The sequence below is a fragment of the Eretmochelys imbricata genome, chromosome 3 (assembly GCF_965152235.1).
Source record: "Eretmochelys imbricata isolate rEreImb1 chromosome 3, rEreImb1.hap1, whole genome shotgun sequence".
NCBI lineage: Eukaryota > Metazoa > Chordata > Testudines > Cheloniidae > Eretmochelys > Eretmochelys imbricata.
In genome coordinates, this window is record NC_135574.1 from 37,480,000 (window position 1) to 37,505,285 (window position 25,286).

Here is a 25,286-nt window from a genome sequence, read left to right on the forward strand (position 1 = left end):
AAGGCGGGGAACACAGTGTTATACATGAATGAGTGGAAGAATGAGTAATGAGGGAATTTATCAATTGTCAGAAAAGGAACCCATGGCCAAGGTTTCAAAAATAAGAGCTTGAAGTTAGGTTCCTAAATCCAAATTTAGGGCTCAAATCTTCCAAGGTACTACTCTAGCTGAGGCCTGGCCTGACATGAGTAGCTAACACTCTTCACCAGACCCATCAAAGCACTTAAACATGCTTAACTTTACATTGTCACTTAATTGGGTCTACTCAAATTCTGAGATTTAAGCATGTGGGTGTGTACTTTTCTGGATCAGGTAAGAGTGCTCAGCACTTTGAAGAATCAGCCCTTTTGGCACCTATATAAGTAGCTTGGGGTGGGATTTTCAAAAGCATCTAAGCAAGTTAAAAGCCTATTGCACTAGCTTCCAGGGGTGCTGGGCACCTAACTTCCTTAAATACTTTTGAAAATCTTGCCCTTTTCTTCCATAATGAAGTCTATGGAAGTTTCTGTGTGCTTAGCTTAGTTGATGACCAGGCCAAATGTTAGGAGCCTAACTTCAGGCACACAGCTGGCAAATCTTGATCCCCATTTTTACACCATGATGCAACTTCTCAGAAAAAAATCAAAACAACATTGGGAATATTATGCTATGAACATTTTCATTCCGGGATTTAGATTAATGTTATAGAAAACAAACTGACTCAGGCTGAATTAATGTTTGTTAACTCATGAGATTTAACAATGATGAACAACATATGAAACCTAGTAGCATTTTTATTGATAGCACAACTATAGGCTCCTTATAAAATCACACAGAATTGCAATATTGTGCATGAAATAACTAATTTCTTTAAGAAAATACTTTATTTGCAATAATCACAACACAGAATTGGATTTCAGTTACTGTACATGTATTTTCTTGCAATGCTCTGGCTGTCTATAAATGCTGGATCCAGTGATGCCACCTTTGCTGCTATAAAGGAGTGAATACAGTGTAAAACTGCTGTCAGATCCGGAAATTCAAGTTCCTGAAAGAGGAAGTAAAAGACAAAATAGAGGTGAATCATTAGGGATCCAATCATTTTAAGTAAAGTGAGAAAAAGACAGGTTAGCAAATAACAGTGTTATTTACATGAAAATCTGGAACTTTAAATGGAACTGTAAGGTTAAAAATAATAATCTTAAAAGATCAATTCTCTTACCTGGTTTACTAACAACCCTTGAATTATGACAATTTACTTTTCATTCTTTATACTGTTTATTTATTTATTTATTTTGCATTTTACACAGCATGACAACTGAAATAGACTATTTAGTTTGCATTTATAAAGCAACAGTGGATTTGTGTGTATCTGACCAAATTTGTTAGGGAAGGGTGACCATAAACGGATGGACATTTTCACAGTGAATACAACATTCACAATGTGTAAGTTTGGAAAGAACTTCACCTGATGTTTTCTATGTAATTCCTAAGTATTACAGTCTATTTTAGAGTGGTTTGATAGGCGTACAAAATTTGGGAAGATGTATATTAATACTGCTTGCTTAAAAAAGTGATGGGCACATAAACTCTAACTCTGTGTGTAAGTCAGAGTTGCTTCTCATCCTCTCTCATAAATTTCCTCCTACTTCTAGGAACTCATACCTTACTTTTTGTCCTTATATCACTTCTTTCTCCAATTGCTACCAGCCAGTAAAGGGATGATATTCTGGTAGAGGAATATAGCTTAAAAATAGGTCAATTTACAGGATACTGTAATCTATAAAGTGTCAACCTGGCAAATAAACCGTGGGGATGTTTTTCATTTTGAGCGGAAACATTCCTTTTCAACAGGACATTTACTAAGCATGCTTAGTTACAAAGTATATTCTTTACTCTGCTATAATTCAAAGCACTGGACATTTGCGTTTGCCATAATAGTATTTTATGATCTCTCCTAAACCAAATTGCTTCAAATAGTATATTTGAAACTCAAGGCTGTGTTCTGGAAAAAAAACTAGTTCTTAGAGCACTTCACCACTGAAGAACATACATTTATTGGGCAGGAGCTGTTTCTCTGTATGACAGAGCATTTCTCTAGAGTTTTCACAAACTAAGAAAAAAATTGTTAAATTCCCAGCCATTCGATTCTGCAACCCTTATTCACACAATTAGTCCTTACTCACCCAAGCAGTCCTATTGAGGTCAATGGAAATACTCATTTGAGTGAGGATTACTCACATGAGTAAGGGCTGCAGGATCAGGCCCAAGCTTGCCAAGTAGCGCTTTCTGAAAATGAACATAAATTTTCATATTAACGTCATTGAGAAAGACAATGATCATACATTTACAGAATTTTTGACTTTAAGCATCCCAATGCTGTTCATACAGTACTTTATATATAAGGACCGCTTCTCCAACTCTGGAAGCACAGCAGCATGACACAGCTACTCAAAACTGAACAAAGAACCCCATATCCAGCTGAAACTGCAAAGAGCATTGTAGATAAGCCGAAAATACTTGGAATTTGACTAAGACACCAGGGTTGATCCTACCGTGATTAACACCGATACGGGATTTTTAATAGAAACAACAAGGAGTCTGGTGGCACCTTAAAGACTAATCGGTTTATTTGTGCATAAGCTTTCGTGGCTAGAAAACCCACTTCTTCAGGTGGACACAGTTTATCAGAACCTTGGTTTACATCTCATCTATTTTTAGATACAAAGTACTAGAATGAAAGACTATTGGAATTTGAAGGGAATATTTCCCAGCATAGTTTTTTTCCTAGATGCAGAGGGATCAGGTTTTTTCTCTGTATATTTCATTGTCCTTATAATGTCTGATTTTTCCATTTGCTGTAACTATTGTATTTCCAATTCTCTTGTAACAACTTTGCTCAGATTCTAAGACTTTTTGTTTCTTTTCAGCAGCTCCATTTTATCGACTTTTTAGCTTGAGATACTTAGCTTGATGTCCTTGGCAGCCAAAGATAAAGACACAATTGCCCACGTAAACGTCTCACGCTCTGTAATACTAATGTACTACACAGCATAACACATTTGTTTATAGAATGGGGGAGATAGTTGTATTTCTTTTATAAATATATTTATTTCTGTCTATATGATTACTATAATATGTCTGCTATGTGGTTAACATGAGTTAACTTAGGCCTTGTCTATACTACAAAGGTAGGCTGAGGTAAGTAGCCTTATGTCGACTTGTTTCTGCACGTGTCTATACTTAAATTTATTTCCCCTGGACGTAAGTGCCCCATTATGGCAACACAGTAACACCACCTCCCCAAATGGCATTGAGCCATGACTGAAGTACAGTGTTTGATGCAGTGCAAGTGTGGATATTGTGCAACCTATAGATTCTAACAGTCCTCCAGCAGCTGTCCCACAATGCCTGACACTGACTGCTTTGGCCACAGTTGTGAACTCCACTGCCCAGGGGTCAGGGAGACCGCAAACCATCCCCATCCCTTTTAAAAACCTTGCATACTTTTGAAATTCCTTTCTCATTGCCCAGCTTTGCGAGCACACCTTGCAGCTCGCCCTTGTGTGCAACTGCCCAACCAGCCATGCCAACTCCCCACTCTAAATGCACTCCTGCCTGAAGTAGACAAGAGGTATTGGATCTCTTGGGCTTGTGGGGAGAGAAGGCTGCACAGGCACAGCTATGGACCAGCTGTAGAAACATAGGCATTAACAAGCAGATTGCACAGGGGATGCAGGTGAAGAGGTACAACAGGAATCAGCAGCAGTGCTGTGAGAAAGTAAAAGAACTACCACAGGTATACCACAAGGCCAGGGAAGCCAACAGTCAATATGAAGCCAAACCACAGACTTTTATTATGATCTGCATGCGATGCTTGGCAGAGGCCCCACCAGCGCCCTGAAGAGCACCATGGTTCCTCCAAGGAACCAAAGACACAGAGCCCCACAGTGAACAGTGAGGTGGAAGAGGAGCAGGAAGAGGAGGTGAAGGATGCTGGACATGACTGGAGGATCCAGTCATCCTATGAGCCAGCATGTGTTCAAGACTCCACCACAGTCTAGTCAGTCCTGGCAGCTGAGCATGGGCAAGCCTGATGCAGGGGAAGGAACACGGGTAAGCATGTGAATGCATTTCCCATTACAATGTTTAAATGTACAGATGGCGTCCAACCCAACTTAACAGGATACAGCTATTGACTTTTTGTTACTTTATTTGTACCGGAAGAGGTAGTTGTACAATAAACAGAGGTAGAGCTATCATCTGCTTTTCATTCCCATGTAGAGTTAGCCAAGGAGGCCAAGAGGAGCTGTTTGTTTATGTAACACAAGGATGGCACTTGAATCCTCTTGAGAGATCTCAATGAAACTTTCATGGAGGTACTCTGCAGTCCTCTCCTGAAGATTTCTAGGGATGGCAGCCTTCTTCCTTCTTTCATGGTAGGACACTTTCCCACACCAATCCGCGATTCAGCAAGCACCATTTCAGTAAACAGGCTAGCTGCAGGTGGACCCAGGCAGCTTTGAGATGTCAGTAGCAGCTGTCCTCTCTATTCCTTTGTTACCCTCAGAAGTGAGATACCAGCTAAAATCACCAGTGCCTGTGAAAAATAGTGCCACTGCTCAGTGACACTGCCCTGCACTCGAACCCATGGGCTTAGGGGACAAAATTTTATTGTTTCATGCAACCAAACAATTCTTTCCTCGTTCCCCTCAACCCTGCTGGACAATACTCACCATGCTGGGACTGGTACTGAGAGTAGTGCTGTACACAAGCACTCTACAGGACTGAAATGTCCACAAGCATGTTTTGTTTAAATCTTTCGGGGAGCAAGGGAAGGGAGTTCTGAAACTTAACTTTCACTTTCAGTGGTGAATATACAGACAATGATACCTCTGGGTATTTTATCTGTAACTGTTGCTGTTACAGCCTTGACGGGCCATCCCCTCCACATCTGCGGAACACCCGACCATGATAAAGAGGAGAAAGATGAGCAGATGTGAGGATATGTTCAGTGAGATTCTGAAAGCCAGTGCTTCATTGGACTGTGAACAGAGGGCCAGGAAGGTGAATATTTCAGACAGTATGGAGAAGGAAAGACCAGATAGAATGCCCAAGAGTCCCAGCAGGAAAAGGAGAGAGAGATGCATCAGGACATAATTTGGCTTCTTCAGCAGCAAACACAGATACTGCAGACTCTAGTTGACCTACACTTCAACAATGAAGGGCTCGTCTTCTTTTGCAGTCAATGAAGAACTCCATTTTAGCACTTCCCTACACCAAAACATTCCATGTGGCTTCAGGGGCTGCATCCATAACCCTAGCACTCCACTCTGGGGGACAGTAAGGATGATCATAGCTTCACATTAACTGACCTGAGAAAATCAGGCTTGCTGTATGTGTAGCCAAAAGGAACTGAAATGGACAGGAAAGTTCTTTCTCCTTGTTAAGTTCTATTCCATTAATTTATTTCAGAAGTTTTCGTTCTATGTGTTTTTTAATGAATTGCATGTTGTTTCTTACACTGACTTTGGTATGCCATAAAAATCTCTTTATGGTAAATAATTCATCTTTATTGCTTCACACCATATGCTTCAGAATGCTTAGTGCAACTGACAGCACTCACTACTTGTTATTGTACACGGTGACAGAACTCATAGGATCAGTGACATAGACAGCATAATAATTATAAATATACAAGAACCGCAAAATTAACAGATGTATTAACAGACAGCGTTATATTCATAAATGTACACCAAGCACCACACGATTCCTAACAGCCCCCAAAACTTCAGGGCCAGGTAGAGCAGAGTCCACCATACCACTGTCTGACCGTTAAAGGATTATTTCAAGGCCTTCCTCAGCCACATAGCTCCGTGTCGAGTTCTTCTAATAGCCCTAGTGTCTGGCTGTTTGAACTCAGCAGACAGCTGTTCCACCTGCCCCCTTCACCTCAGTGGCAACTTTTTTCTCTTTGTCTCACAGACATTATGCTGAACACCACAGGCAGCTGTAACCATTGGGATATTTTTCTCCCAGAGATCCAATCTTGTGAGTAAACAGTGCCAGCATCCCTTTAATCTACCAAAACCATATTCTATCATATTCTTCACCTGCTGAGCCAGTAGGTGGATGTTTCCCTAGTGCTGTGAAGGTGGCTGGTGTACGGCTTCATGAGCCAGGGGAGCAAGATATAGCCGGGCTGATGCAGGATCACCAGTGGCATGCCAACATAGCCAATGGTAGTCCACTTGTCGGGAAAAAATGTTCCTGCTTATTGCTTTCTGAACCGTCCCATGTTCTTTAAGATGCAAGCATCATGCTACTTCCCTGACCAGCCCACACTGATGTTGGTGACGCATCCTCGGTGATCCACCAACACTTGCATTACCATGATGTACTCTGTGGCAAGGTGGTCTGGTGCCAAAATAGGGCTATGTGTACCAACCATTGCCCCATCGCAGTTCAGGAACCCCACTCTGCACATGCTCCGCTATGTTCTGCACATTACGAGAATCACAGTCCTGTGTATTAGGAGTCAATTAATGGCCCTGCACACTCGCATGCTTACTGTGGATTTTCCAACTCCTAAATGATTTCCCACCAAATGGTAACATTCTGGCATTGCAAGCTTCCGTAGTGTGCTTCTCCACAGTCAGTGCAGCTCTCATTCTGGTGTCCCTGAGCTGGAGGACTGTGGTGAACTTGGCACACAGATCCAGAAATGTGGTCTTTCACACCCAAAAGTTCTGCAGCCACTGCTTGTTGTCCCAAAACTGAATTATGAGGCAATCCCACCAGTCAGTGCTTGTTTCTTGGACCCAGAAATGGTGTTCCATCATCTGGAGCTGCTCCATAAACACCAACAACAACCTTGAATTGGTTTTCACCATGTCCCATAGAAATCTGTCCTCCAGGAAATCATCATGTCTCCCACTGCTGCAGTTCTTTCTGTGGCTGTGCAAATACCCAATGATCATTCATCCTGTTTTTGCAACACTCATGATAATAGTGCAGAGCTGTGTGGGCTCCTTGCTGTGTGGGTAGTGAGAAGTGCTGTGCAGTTTTGTGGGATTTTTTGAAAAAGGCACAACAATTATGGGAGATGGATGGCATTATGGGATGGAGAAAGCTTTATTATGGGCATTTGACCTCTGGCTCCCAGTCACCCCTCAACAACTTATTTCTGCCCCATCACACATTCCACACATTTCCCAAAAGAGATTACACCAGATGATGGTGAGTTGCATGCTGGGATACCTACCCAGGGTGCATCACACTGTGCATTGACACAAGCACTCCTGCTGATTACGCGCAATGTCAACACAAGGAGTTAAGTGTGCAAGCACACAAGCAATATACTAACTGAAGCAGTTTTATGCCAACATAACTTAAGTCAAATAAGTTTGTAGTTTATACATGGCCTTAGCCCAGGAGATTTATTCCTTTCCAGGAAGACAAAGAAAGACTAACTCAATGGCCAATATTTAATGGACAATAAAATGAATCCACTGCTGAAAGTCTATTTCTGATCCCTCTGATGAGATGCATAAACCAGATTGACCAGATTCAGAGGTCCCACCAACCGACAAAGGAACTTTGAAATGGATAAGGACTTCCTGTGAACTCAAAGGATAGACACTGAGTGAGGGTCAGTCTGAGATGGAGACACAGGCTGCAAGGGATGCAATCTGTTTCATCCAGCTCCCATACTGCCTGGGACTACTGGGACGTGCCTAAACTTCCAAGAAAAAACTAAGGTTTAGGTCAGATAATGTGTGTACAGGCATTTTGTTGGTTTAAGCCTTTTCCTCTCTGTTGTGTTTCTGCAGACAACTAAGTAATACTTTTCTTTGAACAACCTGTTCACTGTCACTGCATTTTCATTGTGGCTGCATCACTCAGAGGGAAATCTATCACAGAGGCCAAAACCCAGCTGGCTCTGATGAGGAGACAGTGTTGGTGAACAGAGGTACTGTACTATGGAGATCCAGTCTAAAAGTGGGGGTGTCCAAGGAAAGACAGAGAGAGGGATCATTGGTATAGCTTACCTTGAACCATGATAACTATAAAAATCAAAGGATAATTATGGAGAATGAGAGAGTTAAGTTAATTATTTTTTATAAATATCATATGCATCTCAGTTTACCTGTGTGATAGTCTCCTGCCTGAATGCACAGAATTAAATCAAAAGAGGCTGTTGGGGGAAGCTAACGGGAAATGAAACAATAGCAAAGGCAGCAAGAGTCTCTGAGGAAACAAAGGGGAAAACTATTAACTGGGAGATATAGGTAGGCCTGTCCTGACATGAGTAATTAAACACATGGGGGTGGGGGAGAACTTATTCTTTTGAAGATAGGATTGGGGAGGTAAATGTATCATTAGGCTGAAAACAGAGTGTTTGTGCTAAGGCCTGGTCTACCCTACGGGGTTAGGTCGAATTTTTCCATGTTAGGTTGATTTAAAAATGACTGTGTCCACACAACCAACCCTGTTCCGTCAATCTAAAGGGCTCTTAAAATCTACTTCTGTACTCCCCAACGAGGGGAGTAGCGCTAAAATCGACCTTGCTGGGTTGAATTTGGGGTACTGCAGATGCAAATCAATGGTATTGGCCTCCAGGAGCTATCCCAGAGTGCTCCATTGTGACCACTCTGGACAGCACTTTGAACTCTGATGCACTAGCCAGGTACACAGGAAAAGCCCCAGGAACTTTTGAATTTCATTTCGTGTTTGGTCAGCATGGCGAACTCAGCAGCACAGATGACCATGCAGTCCCCCGCAGAATCGTAGAGCATAGAATGTTTCTAAGCTCCCCCTATCATCCCCATCCCTGAGGTTATCGCAGATTAGAAGGCAAAAAAAACACACTCGCGATGATATGTTTTCCCAGCTCATGCAGTCCTCCCGCACTGATAGGGCACAGCTTAATGTATGGAGGCATTCAGTGGCAGAGGCCAGGAAAGAATTAAGTGAGCACGAAGAGTGGAGGCAGGACGTGATGCTGAGGCTAATGGGGGAGCAAATGGACATGATGAAGCATCTGTTGGAGCTTCAGGAAAGCCAACAAGAGCACAGACTCCTGCTGCATCCACTGTATAACCGCCTCCCCTCCTCCCCATGTTCCATAGCCTCCTCACCCAGACGCCTAAGAACGTAGGGGTGGAGGGAGACTCCAGGCACCCAGCCACTCCACTCCAGAGGATAGCCCAAGCAACAGAAGGCAGTCATTCAAACAGTTTGATTTTTAATGTGACTACAAAGAACAATGTGGCCTTGTCCTTCCTCCTCCCCCACCCCATCTGGGCTACCTTGTCTGTTATTTCATTTTTTTAAAATTAATAAAGAAAGAATGCATGGTTTCAAAACAATAGTTACTTTATTTTAAAGCGGGGAGGGTGGTTGGCTTACAGGGAAATAAAATCAACAAAGGGGGTGGATTTTCATCAAGGAGAAACACACACAACTGTCACAGCAAAGCCTGGCCAGTCATGAAACTGGTTTTCAAAGCCTCTCTGATGTGCAGTATGCCTTGCTGTGCTCTTCTAATCGCCCTGGTGTCTGGCTGCTCAAAATTGGATGCCAGGCAATTTGCCTCAACCTCTCACCCCTCCATAAACGTCTCCCCCTTACTCTCACAGATATTATGGAGCACACAGCAAGCAGCAATAACAATGGGAATGTTGGTTGGGCTGAGGTCTGACCTAGTCAGCAAACAGCGCCAGCGAGCTTTTAAACGTCCAAAGGCACATTCTACCACCATTCTGCACTTGCTCAGCCTATAGTTGAACTGCTCCTTACTACTGTCCAGGCTTCATGAGCCGTGGGAGCAAGGGGTAGGCTGGGGTAGGTGTGACCACACGGTGCTGCTGGCTGGGAGAGCAGCCTGAGGCAGAAGCCTCCAGCTTGCATGATATTCCAGGCAGGACTGAATTCCCATGAAATGAAACTTAAAGAAGAGAATGACTTGGAGTCTCTGGATCACATTCAGTGCTCTAAGAGGAGACTAGCCATGTCTGTCCATGTGCCCCTGATCAACCTCACTGAGGTCTGCCAGGAGCACCCAGGAGACGTACAATGGCTATTCGTCCTTCTGCACTGTCTGCCGCAAAGGCAAGGAGCTGCTGCTGTGTAGCAATGCAGTACCACATCTTCCAGCAGCACCCAGGAGACATACAGTGATGGTGAGCTGAGCAGGCTCCATGCTTGCCGTGGTATGGCGTCTGCACGGGTAACCCAGGAAAAAAGGCGCAAAACGATTTTCTGCCATTGCTTTCATGGAGGGAAGGAGGTAGGGAGTGGGACCTGATGACATGTACCCAAAACCACCCGCAACAATGTTTTTGCCCTATCAGTCATTGGGAACTTAACCCAGAATTTCAATGGGCGGTAGAGACTGTGAGAACTGTGGGATAGCTACCCACAGTGCACCGCTCTTTAAGTCGATGCTAGCCATGGAAGTGAGGATGCACTCTGCCGACTTAATGCGCTTAGTGTGGACATACTGAATCGAATGTATAAAATCGGTTTCTAAAAATCGACTTCTATAAAATCAACCTAATTTTGTAGTGTAAACATACCCATAGTAAGATAAGTAAATCCTAAGTAAGATCAGTAGGCTAAAAAGACAGACCTGAGTTCTTGGGAAGCCGAGAGGAAAGAGGTCTCGAAGGGAATCCCAACAGGGGAATGCTCCCTACCTGACTCCAGCTAGACTGGTATTCTTCCCAGACCCAAATGTGTGATCAAAGGGTATGCTAAAACCTTAAAGATGCTAGCTTAGGGAAGAAAGTGGGAGGGAAGGAGTGGGCTGGCAGCAACAGTGGCTAGTGATGAGACTCCAGCAGACAGAGACACAGAGGAACTGCAGTAAGCAAGCTGGCTCTCCCAAACCAGATAGGAATAAACTGGACCTAGCTGAGCTATGCACAGAGGGGCTAAACTTAGGAAAATAAATATGTGTATAGGACTCCTTATTGTTTTAACACATTTTTCCTAGATTCTCCTTTTGACAAATCAATGGTTCTTTTGTATGAAGAAGCTGTCTTAGAGTAACTTTAATCACCTACTGTCACAGGCTCCCAGAGGAAAAGACTTATTGGTGCCAAACAAGTTGGGCCTTTTGTGTTAACATGGTTGGGAAACACCCCAGAGATTCAGTCTAGGAGTGGCAGGACCGGGTGGCTCCACCCACAGTGAGGTGCAGGAAGTGAGGCCAGCCACCTGAGAGCTGCACTTGAGTGCAACTGACAGGGGTCTAAAGTGCAGTTTGACCTGTAACCCTGACAACAATCCTCAAATCAATGTGTCTGAATAAAACCAATGAAAGCATAGAATCTCATCTTTGTCTTTTACTTATTCTACCGTGCACAGAGGAAAAGGCTGTCCTGGGCTCTGTTCTGCCTCATGTATTGCAGCTCAGATTTTTGCCTAGTTTGAAGAATAAAAGTCAACTTGCTACTCTCCTTTTCAGGAAACTGGTAGAACTCACAGTGGGCTTGTGACAATGATGGGGAGAGCTGACCATGCATAAAAGGGGACAAAGAAGGTAACATGCAGGAAAAGAGATACTCTACAGATAACTTAATGACTCAGTGATCTTTCAGCACTTCAGCATTGGTATTTTCATGACCAAAATGTTCTAGAATAATTTCTTAATTAGTTGGTCACAAACAGGCTTTCTATAAGATCAGGGCATGAATGCTTTCTTGTCTCAGTTATTTCCCGCCCCCCCACAGATTTATCATTATTGAAAGGAAAAGGCCATTTTACATTAGAACAGCCATACGGGGTCAGACTAATGGTCCATTTAGCTTGGTATCCTGTGTATGACAGTGGCCAAATCCTAGTGCTTCAGAAGGAATGAACAGAACATTACGATTTTGGATGATCCATCCCCTGTCATCCTGTCCCAACTTCTGGCAGCTGGAGGTTTAGGGACACCCGGATCATGGGATTGCTACCCCGACCATCTTGGCTAATAGCCATTGATGGACCTATCCTCCATGAATTTATCAAATTCTTTTTTTAACCCAGTTATACTTTTGGCCTTCACTACATCCCATGTGTACAAGTTCTACAGGTTCACTGGGCATTATGTGAAGACATACTTCCTTTTATTCATTTTAAACCTGATGCCAATTACTTTAATCAAGTGACCCCTGGTTTTTGTGTGATGCAAAAGGATAAATAACACTTCACTGTTCACTTTCTCCATAGCTGCCACAATTTTACTGACCTCTATCATTTCCCTCCTTAATCACTTCTTTTCTAAGTTGATCAGTCCCAGTCTTTTTCATCTCTGTTCCATACCCCTTATCGTTGCCCTTCTCTGCTCCTTTTCCAATTCTAATACGTATTTTTTGAGCTGAAGTGACCAAAGCTGCATACAGTATTCAAAGTGAGGGCCTATCATGGATTTATACAGTGGCATTATGATATTTTCTGTTTTATTATCTATCCTTTTCCTAATGGTTACTACATTCTGTTAGCTTTTTTTGACTGTCGCTGCACATAGGTCAGATGTTTTCAGAGAACTATCCATGATGATTCTAAGATCTCTTTATTGACAACTAATTTAGATCCCATTATTTTGTATGTATAGTTAGGATTATGTTTTCCAATGTGCACTACTTTGCATTTATCAACACTGCATTTCATCTGCATTTTGTCACCCAGTCACCCCGTTTAGTGAGATCCTTTTGAAACTCTTCACTGTCAGCTTTGGATTTAACAATCTTGAACAATTTTGTATCATCTGCAATTTTTTCCACCTCACTGCTCACCCCTTTTCCAGATCATTTATGAATATATTGAACAGCACAGGTCCCAGTACAGATCCATGGAGGACCCCGCTATTTACCTCTCTCCACAGTGAAAACTGACCATTTATTCCTACCCTTTGTTTCTATCTTCTATCTGGGCTTGGTGAATTATTACTCTTTAATTTATCAATTTGTTCCCAAACCTTCTCTACTGACACCTCAATCTGGGACAGTTCCTCAGATTTGTCACCTGAAAAGAATGGCTCGAGTGTGGCGATCTCCCCCATATCCTCTGTAGTGAAGACCGATAGAACAAATTAATTTAGCTTCTCCACAATGGCCTTCTCATTTTTAAGAGCTCCTTTAGTATCTCGATCATCCAGTGGCCTCACAGACTATTTGGAAGGTTTCCTGCTTCTGATGTACTTTAAAAAAAATTGTGTCCTTAGCTAGTTGTTCTTCAGATTCTTTCTTGTCCTGCCTTATCATATGTTTGCCCTTGACTTGCCAGAGTTTCTGCTGCTTTCTGTTTTTCTCACTAGGATTTGACTTCGAACTTGGGGTCTGATCTTTCCAAGATGAGGTGGCAACGAGTAACATACAATAGAAGTAACAAAAGGACACCCAAGTTCTGAAGATGTTTTCACAGATGATCAGCAGCAAGCTACTTAGGTTTAACAAGCAAATATTAAAGTGCTTTACTAGCCCAGGCCCTATCTATAAATAATATTCTAAATAAATTTGTATGGGTTGAATATACAATTTATATTGAGAAATAGCTGCTTATCTTATCACAGAAGTTATAATTCATCAAAATCTTAATAACCTTATACAGAGTGTGATCCTGAGATCTACAGTCTGGGAGATTCAATGATACTCAGTGTCCCTGTCTTTAAATTAAGAGCCTATATCAAATGGGTAATTCATAAAAACTAACAGTATTGTAAGTTGTAAAGGAATGGATTTTTGCTTCAACCTGTCTGGGTTCCTCTTCTGTGATGTAAGCATAAATGCCATTAAAGCACAAATAAGTATGTTTAACAAACTCATGAATGCCAGGAAATTCAGAGTTAAAGCTGAAACCTTGTTTTACTCATATCATTAAGTGCAGTATATTATTATTCTAGAACTTCCTTCAATCTTTAGGCCTTGCAGGATGAGTCAATCATGAGGATAATTCAGCTACATGTTGATATCTGTATGTTTTAGTAAAAACAAACACCTCCCCCCCAAATCCTTAACATTACTTAAACTCTACATTTGACTTGTTTCCCAACTAGCAGAAGTACGTCTGCACAGATTGGTTTCAGCAAGGAAGGAATACAGGAATACACAATTACCTTGGGAACAGCTAGTCTTTATGATAATTCCAACTTCATTGACACACAGCAGTACAGGATATCTCACAAAGAAATCTGTTTCAGTAAGATTCCAGCCTGATTTCTAAAACAAAGAGGTCTGGATATGCTTCACATAGTCACATAGAACCAGACTTTTAAAGGATCTAAACCCAGCTGTGGGTACTGAGCACTTGAAAATTAGGCCTCTGGAGAATCAGTTGCTCAGGACTCATTTGTACTTCTTAAAAGTTTGCATTATGATAGGGAGACGGAAGAGGTGCATACCTTTAGCAATGGTGTCTGGAGCCACTATACCTCTATAGGACATGAATCGGGAGCATGCTGAGAGGCATCCCTTGCTATACATATGGAACAAGTGTAGCCTATGTTCACCCCAGTGCAGCCTGGCAACCTACAATGGGCGAGGTGAAAGCCCCAGCAAGATTTAGCTCCTCTGTAGCCGCTAATATCAAGAACAGCTCAAATTGCCTCCTCGTCTATGCTATTAGCAACGAAAAGGTAACATTTCCAAGACAAACATCACTTCTGCCCTATAGTAAAAGTAGTAAAGTTATGAACACACATACGTATAGCTAATATTGCAGTGGAACTGCTGATGGGCTGACTATGCTGTTTTTTAAAAATTATTTATAGCTGGTTAAAAATATTCATGTTATTTTTAAAAAGGAAGAGGCAAGAATCTTTCAGGATCCTGCTTTCACATGTGGCTAGTCAATAGATGAAGAAATATTAGTTCAGAAATTACCCTGAAAGAACGAAAACTCTTTGGGAACTTAACTAAAGTGTTCACTTTGTTGTAATTGGTGATAAATGACAGCTAGCTGCTAAAATATTCATTCAAGTTTCACATGCAAAATTAGATCTTCTTGTGAAAGAAAAACGAAGTGTAAAGTGTTGGTTAAAATCCTTTGAAGAAAATAAACCCACATAATCCTTATTCTGATTTTTTTTTTATATCAGAAGCAAAAAGTATTTTTTCTGTCTTGCCTGACAGATATGGAGCATATATGGAAATAAGTTTTCTAAATACACATTTTATGTACAGTAGATGTAAATTATTAATCAGTGTCTCAACTGGATATAAACACCAAGAGAGAAGAAATATTGTTGTTTATATCTTTTATTGTTTATTTGTTCCCCCCCACACACATCCAACTAAAATGAAGTGCATGGTCATGTTTTTTCTGTATTATAATATAGCCTTTAATATAACAGTTCCCATCTCCAGCCAAACAAAAGCTTTAAACTTGAATTATAATGTTTGCAAGCTACATCACATAACAGACAAAAACTGTCTTCAAGGATTTTAGGATTTGATCCAAACTTCACTGAAGTCAATGGAAAGACTCTGATTGACTTTAATAGATTTTGGATCAGTCCCTGAGTGTGCTGTTAAAAGCCCTGGAGAGACACACTGTTCTAATCCACATATTCAGCCCTCAGTGACATTAATGAGCTTTCTACACAGAGACCAAATGCAGTATACGGACCTTAGAAAAGAGCAAATTCCTTACAAACTTTCTCATTTTATACTGTGGTCTTATTCTTATCCAGGGATTGGCAATGTTTGGCACGCAGCCCACCAGGGTAAGCCCCGAGGCGGGCCGGGCCTGTTTGTTTACCTGCCGCATCCACAAATTCAGTTGATTGCGGATCCCATTCGCCGCAGTTTGCCATCCCAGGCCAATGAGGGCTGCGGGAAGCGGCGGCCAGCACATCCCTTGGCCCTCACCGCTTCCTGCACCTGGCCACCTGATATCAGGCATTTCCCCATTTAAATATAAATAGGAAAGGCATGCAGGATCTGTCCCAATATCCACAAACCAGCACGAAAAACAGCGTATATTGTTAAGGCCTCTCATATCAAAGAGTGCATGTCTATGCAATTCTCTCCACAAGTCAAACTCCAACTTAAAAGAATTCTCTGCTGCATAAGAAGGAAATGCAATTTTCCATTCTTCAAACTTCATTAATATTCAGCCTTTTTCCCTCCAAACTAGATCAGAGACTAATTACATGCAATTTGACTGTCTAGGAGTTGTTTGGTTATCTGTATGAAGAAAAGTGGCAACTTTGTTTTATTGGAGAAGTGTATTTTTTCAGTCATCTAGAATCCAAGAACACAACACAAGGAATTTTTCTCAAACTGTACAGAGAGAGAGAGAGAGAGAAAACCTTTGTCCAAACACCATGGATGGAAATTTAATTCCCAAAGGAGAGTTTTTCAGAAGGCTACAAGCATATGAAATTAGGGGTAATCCAGGAAACTCTTTTGCAACATTAACTATAGCATTTGCTGCCAAGTGAATGTTATAACTCATCCATACTGAGCTTCGTTTGACATCTACTAGCTCATCTATTCACGAGAAATGAAACTTCCATTATTTGATTACATTTGTGTTTCTCGTTATTGGCTGCACCTCCCTATTCGGCACCATCTGCCTCTTTGAAATTCTTCCTTCGTTATCTTAAACTCATATACTACATCAGGGTAGAGGGGGGAATCAATGCTGTATCCTTTTGTGTCCAAGCCATAATTCTGAAGCCTAAGGCTATGTCTACACTGCACACCCCGGTGGCTGTGTGTAGGGTATACATAGCTACACGCAGCTGTGAAAAGCAAGTTGCATCCACACTGTGGTGTGTAGCTACATCCACTAGTGAAAGGGAGCTGCTGGAACCTTTCCTCACTGCATTCCCATTGCCAGAGCCCTGTGGTCTTTGGGAAAGGCTCAGATAGCAGTGAGACAGTGGGACACTGCACTTCTAAAAATAGGAGTATAGATGGAGGAGGTACTGCTTGGATGTGTAGAGAGCCATTCAGGGTACATACCCACAAGGTTCAGGCATTCCTTTACTTTACTCACCTTATTCTCATGCCATTCAATAAGCTTTCATTCTGTTCTGTCAACATTTGTACTGTACATGTACACCGGACCCTTGCTAGAACACATGTCTATATAGCACAAATTCACATACAATGGGGTCACGGCCATGGATCCCAAATTTAATTACTTTAATTGCAATTCATTTTAATGCAGTCCCCGTGTTAACGCAGTACCATGCATGGATCCCAAATCCCGCATTCTAGCAAGGGTCCGGTGTACATTTGTGTGTGTATGCTCACACATACTTTGTACTTATGTAGCACCTTCAATCTGAAGAGCTCAATATTTTTAACAAACATAAATGAAAATACTTGTGAAATAAGGAAGTATTTTTATTCCCATTTTACAAATAGGGATATTGAGGCACATAACAGTAAACTGACTCATGCATGCAGAAAGCTTCCTGAACCCAAATCTCCTGGCTCCCCTACTAACATATGCCTCTATTAATATATAGGATCCAGTAGGAAACACTACTGGGTGTAGTGCTTACTAAACATGAGTAGTTCAACTGATGGTAGTAAGCACTTTGCTGGGTAGTGAGCACAATAGTAAATAAAAATGCTGGTTAGAAAATAGTTGTTTTTCTTTCCAACATTTTTGACTTTGTTAAAAAAAAATTAAATGTTTTTTAGCAACCAAAAACTGAAAAAAAATTGTGGTGAAAACAGGTAAAACCCAGAACATTTTCAAGTGAAAATAGTCAAAAAACAAAAAAAGTTCCCTTTTCATCCAAAAATACTCAAAGAGGTTTTTGGCTTTCCAACGAAAGATCTTTTTTTTTTTTTTTTTTTTTTGAGGAAGGTAGACACTTACAACAACAACCAACCAACAATAATACTAATAATAATTTGGTCAAAAACAATTTTCCTTTGCAAAAAATTAGACCACCCCTAAAAATGTTTGTCAGATAAGGTTGCATAGGCAATAAATACTGGACCAATTCACAGTATAGAACTACAAAGGAAAACACATTTTATTTGTGGCCTTTATTTTCCTCATTTATGATAAGAACATAAGAACGGCCATAATAGGTTAAACCAATGGTCCATCTAGCCCAGTCCATCTTTTGACAGTAGACAGGTGCTTCAGAGGGAATGAACAGATAATTATCAAGTGATCCATCCCCTGTTGCCCATTCCCAGCTTCTGGCAAACAGAGACTAGGATCACTTCAGAGCAAGGTTTTGCATCCCTGCCCATTCTAGCTAATAGCCATAGATGGACCTATCCTCCATGAACTTATCTAGTTAGTTTTTGTTATATTCTTGGCCTTCACAACATCCACCGGGAAAGAGATTCACAGGTTGACTGTGAAGAAGTAATTCCTTTTATTTGTTTTAAATCTGCTGCCTATGTGCAAGTACATTATATCCACTGGATCACCCTTGTCCACATGCTTGTTGACCCCCCTCAAAGAATTCTAGTACATTAGTAAGGCATGATTTGTGAAGAAGCCCAGAATGTTTTCTTCTTGCTACCGTTTTTAACATTGAAAAGACCAGGTCTTGCCTAATTTACAGTTTTGCTTATAATCTTTGGCATAGAAATTGGATTATAACCTCACAAATAACAAGAAACTGAAATATGACCACCACAAGAGGGGAAGGAATTTTTAGAATGTTTAAAACTCTTGTTTTTACTGATTTTGCCCATTGTGCCACCTAAATTCCTTCACTAGCTTCCTCTTCTGCATACCATCACATGCAAACTCTTGCCATTGCCTTCAAAGCCATACATGACTGTCTTTCCCTTCTTATCTGATTGTATTTCGCTGTTGCATGCATTGTAGCTGTGTCAGTCCCAGGATATTTGACAGACAAGGTGGGTGAGATAATATTTACACTCTTGAATGAACTCACACAGGAAAATGATAAAATGATAAAACACAAAACACCTCACTACCATGGGTGACTACTCTTCACAACATGATCACTCTATATCTGACCTATCAATACTCATCCTCAGAGGAAACCTGCACACTTTCAAAAGATGAGCCTGGGAGTTTAAATTCATTACTCTGCTAGACTAAAAATCATGGACTGAACAGAAACACTGAATTTATGGCTTATTACCATGATCTGTAACCCACTAACCCTCTCTTTTTGTCCTATTACTGCAGAAGTATTAACAGGCCACTCTACCTTGAATGGTCCCTTACAATATGTGCTAATTACTTATGCTAAATAAGCTGTTCCACCTTGCATTTTGCTTTGACTCTGGGAGTACCTTTCCCAGACTTGAAGAAGAATCATAGAATCATAGAATCATAGAATATCAGGGTTGGAAGGGACCCCTGAAGGTCATCTAGTCCAACCCCCTGCTCGAAGCAGGACCAATTCCCAGTTAAATCATCCCAGCCAGGGCTTTGTCAAGCCTGACCTTAAAAACTTCCAAGGAAGGAGATTCCACCACCTCCCTAGGCAACGCATTCCAGTGTTTCACCACCCTCTTAGTGAAAAAGTTTTTCCTAATATCCAATCTAAACCTCCCCCACTGCAACTTGAGGCCATTACTCCTCGTTCTGTCATCTGCTACCATTGAGAACAGTCTAGAGCCATCCTCTTTGGAACCCCCTTTCAGGTAGTTGAAAGCAGCTATCAAATCCCCCCTCATTCTTCTCTTCTGCAGGCTAAACAATCCCAGCTCCCTCAGCCTCTCCTCATAAGTCATGTGTTCTAGACCCCTAATCATTTTTGTTGCCCTTCGCTGGACTCTCTCCAATTTATCCACATCCTTCTTGTAGTGTGGGGCCCAAAACTGGACACAGTACTCCAGATGAGGCCTCACCAATGTCGAATAGAGGGGGACGATCACGTCCCTCGATCTGCTCGCTATGCCCCTACGTATACATCCCAAAATGCCATTGGCCTTCTTGGCAACAAGGGCACACTGCTGACTCAGTGTGGCTTGAAAGGTTGTCTCTCTCTCCAACAGAAGTTGGCCCAATAGAAGGTACCTCACACAGGTCTCTCTGTATTTCACTTTGCCACTCTCCAACCTCGTCTTCTCTGCTAGTGACTCCAGCCTCAATGCACCATTTCTCCCATGCCAACACCATGAGCTTTCTCCCATGCCAACACCTGCATAGGCAACTTGAAACACCCTCAAACTTTGGCAGGATCAAAGTCCATAACCTGGACCCAGTTCCAAATGTCATAGCAAGCACTAGGTCTATGCATCAAACCAGAACTTTGAATGTAAACATCACGGCACTGGGGTCTTATCCTAAGATCTGAATTTTGAAGCTAAAGGTCTTGTTTAAAGTTATTTAGAGAAAAAAGGATTGTGCATCATACAACAGTTGCTATGTAATCAGTATACAATCAATGCTATGTATCTTATCACTATTTAATACCTGATCCTACACAATGCTGCATGCTGTCATCTCACTTCAAAACCAATGGATTCGATGGGAGTTAAAATGCTCTGCCACTTGCAAGACTGTGCCCTTATGTAGGCATTAATAAGAGATAATAAACGTTATATAATAGTTTTTTTATTAATAAATCAGAAAAATCTACTTTTTTGCTTAAAGCTCTAATTTTGCTATGTGGCATCTCGAAAAATATATTAAAATGCTTTAAAATAAAATATTTTTACTATTTATTTACATCCATTTTAAAAGATTACACTTATTGATGGAAAACTACACTCAAGAGAAGGTGCTTCAGAGAAATTATCATTCTGAATGAATATACCACAGTTTTTCAGAATACATCTCAGGAACAGAATCACATAGATGGTGTAATAAATCTACAGACACCACAGGACTTTTATTAGTTGCACAGCTTCTAGAGAATATGAAAAAAAAATACATGATTTAACTGTTGATTGTAAACGTGCACAGTGTTTAATGAAAACTTTCATTTCTTCAATATAAATTCAATTATTTTTTTCTAAATGGAGAGAGAATATATCAGCTACCTTCATCTCAATTTGTTTGGTGTCTAGATTCTGAAAAAGCAGCTTTACTCTTGTTTTTCCATCGTCTGAAGACCCCTTGAGCTGAGAGAATTTAAACCTCCAGAGCACATTCTGCAAAAAAAATAATGTTAATTAGGACTCTTTGATATTACACTCTTACACCCAGAACTTTGCATTATTGAGCGATTTTGATCCGACATCAAGAATTTAAATGTCATGTAAAATAAATGATGGATTAATATAGTTTGGGCAAGAGGATGGTTTGCATAACAAATACAATTTATCAGCTCTACTTCATACATAGCAGCAAAAAAGATACACTTTTTAGTACTTCCCTACCCATGTAAGGGTTTACAGAGATCAGGGTAAAATCCTGTGCCTATTGAAGTCAATGGGAGTTTTGCAGACCTTAAATCTCCCAAGCCTCACTTGGCTCATCTGTACAATGAGGGGAATGACGCTTCCCCACCATACACCAGTATTGCAAAGCTTAATTTTAAGGTTAGATGAAATGTGCTACAGAAATGCAAAGCACTATTGTGTGGGGTATTCAGTCATTCGTATGCCAAGAAATAAGAATCCCCAGGTCTGTCTCAGCCTCAGGTCCCTTCCATAGCAATACATGGAGCTGTGCTACATGAATCACTGGGTTTACCTGGGTATTTTTAAAAATTACAGAAAGAGACTTATTGCAATCAGTCTTGGGAAATTAATTGTTAAAATCACTGTAATTTTCTGCACTTCTCAAAATGTTTTCCATGCATTATAGTATTGGACTTAGAAACGTAAAAAAATGAAGCCAAACAATCAGAGTACAGTTTCCTTCTGATGTTTCTGTAACCTCCAATAACAATGGAAATGCCTATGCACACTGAGGTGAGCTGGGAGCTGGTGGAGGAACTATGAATCATTCCCGGTTGAATGCTCTGAAAGCCATTTAAAATGAAATAATGGCAGAAAAGCAGTTTACTGGTTTCTTTTTGTTTTGTTTTTTTTAAATCTGTTTTTTTTAAAAAATCCACATTTGAAAGATGTTTTCTGCCTGTGGACTAGCAGTATGTCTCATCTGAAAACAGCAGACATTTTGACTGCGAATATTTTTTAATATTTGGAAGATAATACTGATTGGATTGCTCTGTGGTTGCAGCTCCAATTAGAGCAGGAAGAAATGCCAAGTCCTCTTCAACAGAGGTTAGATTATTTTCACTCACCCAGAAGATGGATGTACTGGGTAGCTTTGAACTACTCCATACAAACTGGACTCCTGATGCATGTGGTTAGTAAAATCAAGAAGAGGAGTGTTTGAGTTATTTGTTATTTAGATGATTGATGCTTGCTTATTAGAGAGCAGGGTCCCCGCTTCCCTTAAACAAGTAATTAAAGAAATGATTGCTTAATGTTGTTAATTATTACATCAGAGTCCTCATATTCCCTTGATGATGATGAAATATTTATATTATCTTAGTGCCCAAATGCTCTGATCAGTATTGGAGCTACAGAATGCTGGGCACTGTACAAATATAGAAAGAGACATAAGCCCAAAAGGCTTGTCATATAAAGAAAAAAACAGACACACGTTAGGGAGTGAGAACACACAAGCAAATCATCCTGGTGAAGAACCTTGGCACAGCTTTGTTAGTTGCATGTACTGTATTTTTTTAATAGAGGAAAGGAGAAATAGGAAAAGGATAGAGCTGCGTTCTTGGCTTTGGGATGGTATGGGGTTTGAATTGGTCACACTGGGTGATAAGCTTCTCCTAGCAATGGACATATACCTGGCTTATCTATATGGTGGGGGGATCTGGTGGCTTTCACAAAGCTCTGAATGGTCTCTAATCCTTTGAATGGGAGTGGAAGGGTACTAGATAAGGACCTCAATCAGAAAAGTGTTGAGAGGAAGCAGAAAATCCTAATTATCTCCTTCTGCAACCCTCCACCCCAGCTCAACTGAGCCAGCAGCACATAGTACCCCAGATTTCCAAACACAATAGCTAAAGAATCAAGTGCTCTAAAGTATACACTAGGGAAAGCTCATAAACCTCAGTACAAAGTAGATGGACAACCTGAATATGTTCTGAAGCGGTCATATTACAGATTAGCTGCTGCTGTCCATTGCTGCCTCACAAAATCAGCAACTGTGGGCAAAGAAATGCTTTTTCTCTCCTGCACTGTCCTATGGGGAGACAATATTTTCTGCCTGAAGAAAAGGAATGGATTGGGGTGGGGAGCAGTGGCCCTTTCCTGTCATTTTTCATCTTCCTGAAGTTAAATGATAGAGGATGTGGCCATGTAGAACCACCTGACAACCCCAGTGAAGGGGGTCTCAGGGCTAGGATTGGGCTGATGAGAAGTCTCTCTGAAGGCAACGAAGGATGTAGGGGAAAGGGTACATTTTTTGAAGGAGAGGGATGACTATGCAAAAGGCCTCAGCTCAGTTCCACAGAACACTCATGGCCAATGATTAAGGTTGAAATAGAATTGTGAATCCAATTGTGAAGCCTTCTGCACAGATTTGTATGCAGACAACATAGCAAGATGCTCCCAGCAAGGCCCTCTAGTTTCCCTTACTCTCATAAGAGTCTTGTACTTTCTGTTAATGTGTCGATGTGAGATTACTGTTGAGGTTCAGCATTTTTCTGCAGCATTTTCCCCCTAATAAATTTAATTAGTCAGGGCTGGAAGTATTGATCAGGTACTCTGATCTGCCATTAAACACTGATTAAGGTAATGTTCCCTTTTTTGCTCCTGAAAACAGATGGGATAATTTGATAATTTAGTCTGCAGAAGAGAAGAGTGAGGGGGGATTTGATAGAAGCCTTCAACTACCTAAAAGGGGAGGTCCAAAGAGGATGGAGCTCGACTGTTCTCAGTGGTGGTAGATGACAGTACAAGGAGCAATGGTCTCAAGTTGCAGTATGGGAGATCTAGGTTGGATATTAGGAAACACTATTTCACTAAGATGGTGGTGAAGCACTGGAATGCGTTACGTAGAGAGGTGATGGAGTCTCCATCCTTAGAGGTTATTAAGGCCCGGCTTGACAAAGCCCTGGCAGGGATGATTTAGTTGGTGTTGGTCCTGCTTTGAGCACGAGGTTAGATTAGATGATCTCCTGAGATCTCTTCCAACCCTATTCTTCTATGATTCTACATTAGGTTAGCCATTTTTCTGTATCAAACCTGCAGCTCTCTATTCTAAATTAATCTATTTTTAAAAGTCTTGCCTGAAATTTGTGGACACTTCTCCATTGACTGTATAAACCGTTATTTTAGATGTTGTTGCTTTTTTAATTTTTAAAAAGGCTCCCTGTCCTCTTAGTTAGTGGAAGTAGGAGACCATCATCCCAAAACTCATTGAAACTAAACAGGAAAATATAGCCAGGTGTCACCATTTCCCCAAGTGACTTGTTGCTGTTTGTAATGTGCTAGGTAGAGTTCTTCAGGGAGGCATTTAGTTTTCATTTCACACTAGTGTTCCGCTTCAGAATATAGGACAGAAAAGCAAAGGCTAAGGTTATTACTTTTTAAAAGACTATAAATATTTATTTTGTTTATTTGGTATTATTCATCCAAAGGATCGCAAAATGTTCTCCAAACTTTACATTTACAGGAATCATTTTGTTTCTCACTGAAATGCAGCCAACCGTGGAGCGGAATGCAGAATCTGTTTGAAAGTACCTAACAGCACTATGACAACAATTTAGCATAAGAAAAGCCACAGAAGTGTACAGAAGTGTAAGAAGTGTACAGAAAAGCCACAGCCAACTTAAAACTGCTGAAATAAAAAAAGGTATGTAGAATGTATTTGTGAAGGCCAAATGCAATGTAATTAATACCAACACTCTTGCAAGAAAGAAAGAAGAATGTGAATGTACAGTTCTTGAAATTTTATACCCTAGTAAATAATACTGCACATGCTATGGCATTAGTCCAGATTTACATCAGCACCGATGAGAGCAGATCCTAGTCATGAAATCTTTAAACAAAGCCACTTTCAAATTACTGATACATATTCTAAAAAACAAATACTTTGGTCCACATTTCAAAGAAGGGCATATTTTTGCTTTTCTCTAAAATCCAAAACGGTTCAATCAACTTCCTTCACACTGTTAAAAAAAATATAGCTCTGTTCTAAGAGTAATCCCCCAGTGTTAAGGTTAAAAAGTGATTGATTTATTTATTGCCAGAGTTACTGTGTTGCTAAAAACACAGATCGTCAGCTAGTGTAAATCAGCATAGTTCTGTTCAAGTGAAAGGACTTACACCAATTTATCTAAGCTCAGGGGTTTGCTCACAAAATGCAATAAGATTCACATTAAATTTTACTTGAATTGCAGAACATTTTGCTGGCTTTGCATCCTCTGCAGATGT

The 25,286-nt window shown here is 40.8% G+C and overlaps 1 protein-coding gene across 1 annotated transcript in view; it reads right to left on the bottom strand.

Annotated features, from left to right (window-relative positions):
- Positions 1-895: 895 nt before the first annotated feature.
- SNTG2 (syntrophin gamma 2) overlaps positions 896-25,286 on the bottom strand; it is a 280,115-nt gene continuing 255,724 nt past the window's right edge. The window contains exons 16-17 of the mRNA XM_077811468.1: positions 20,919-21,029; positions 896-1,027 (exon numbers count right to left, since the gene is read on the bottom strand). Of these exons, the coding sequence (XP_077667594.1) occupies positions 896-1,027; positions 20,919-21,029 (243 nt within the window). The remainder of the gene's footprint in view (positions 1,028-20,918; positions 21,030-25,286) is intronic.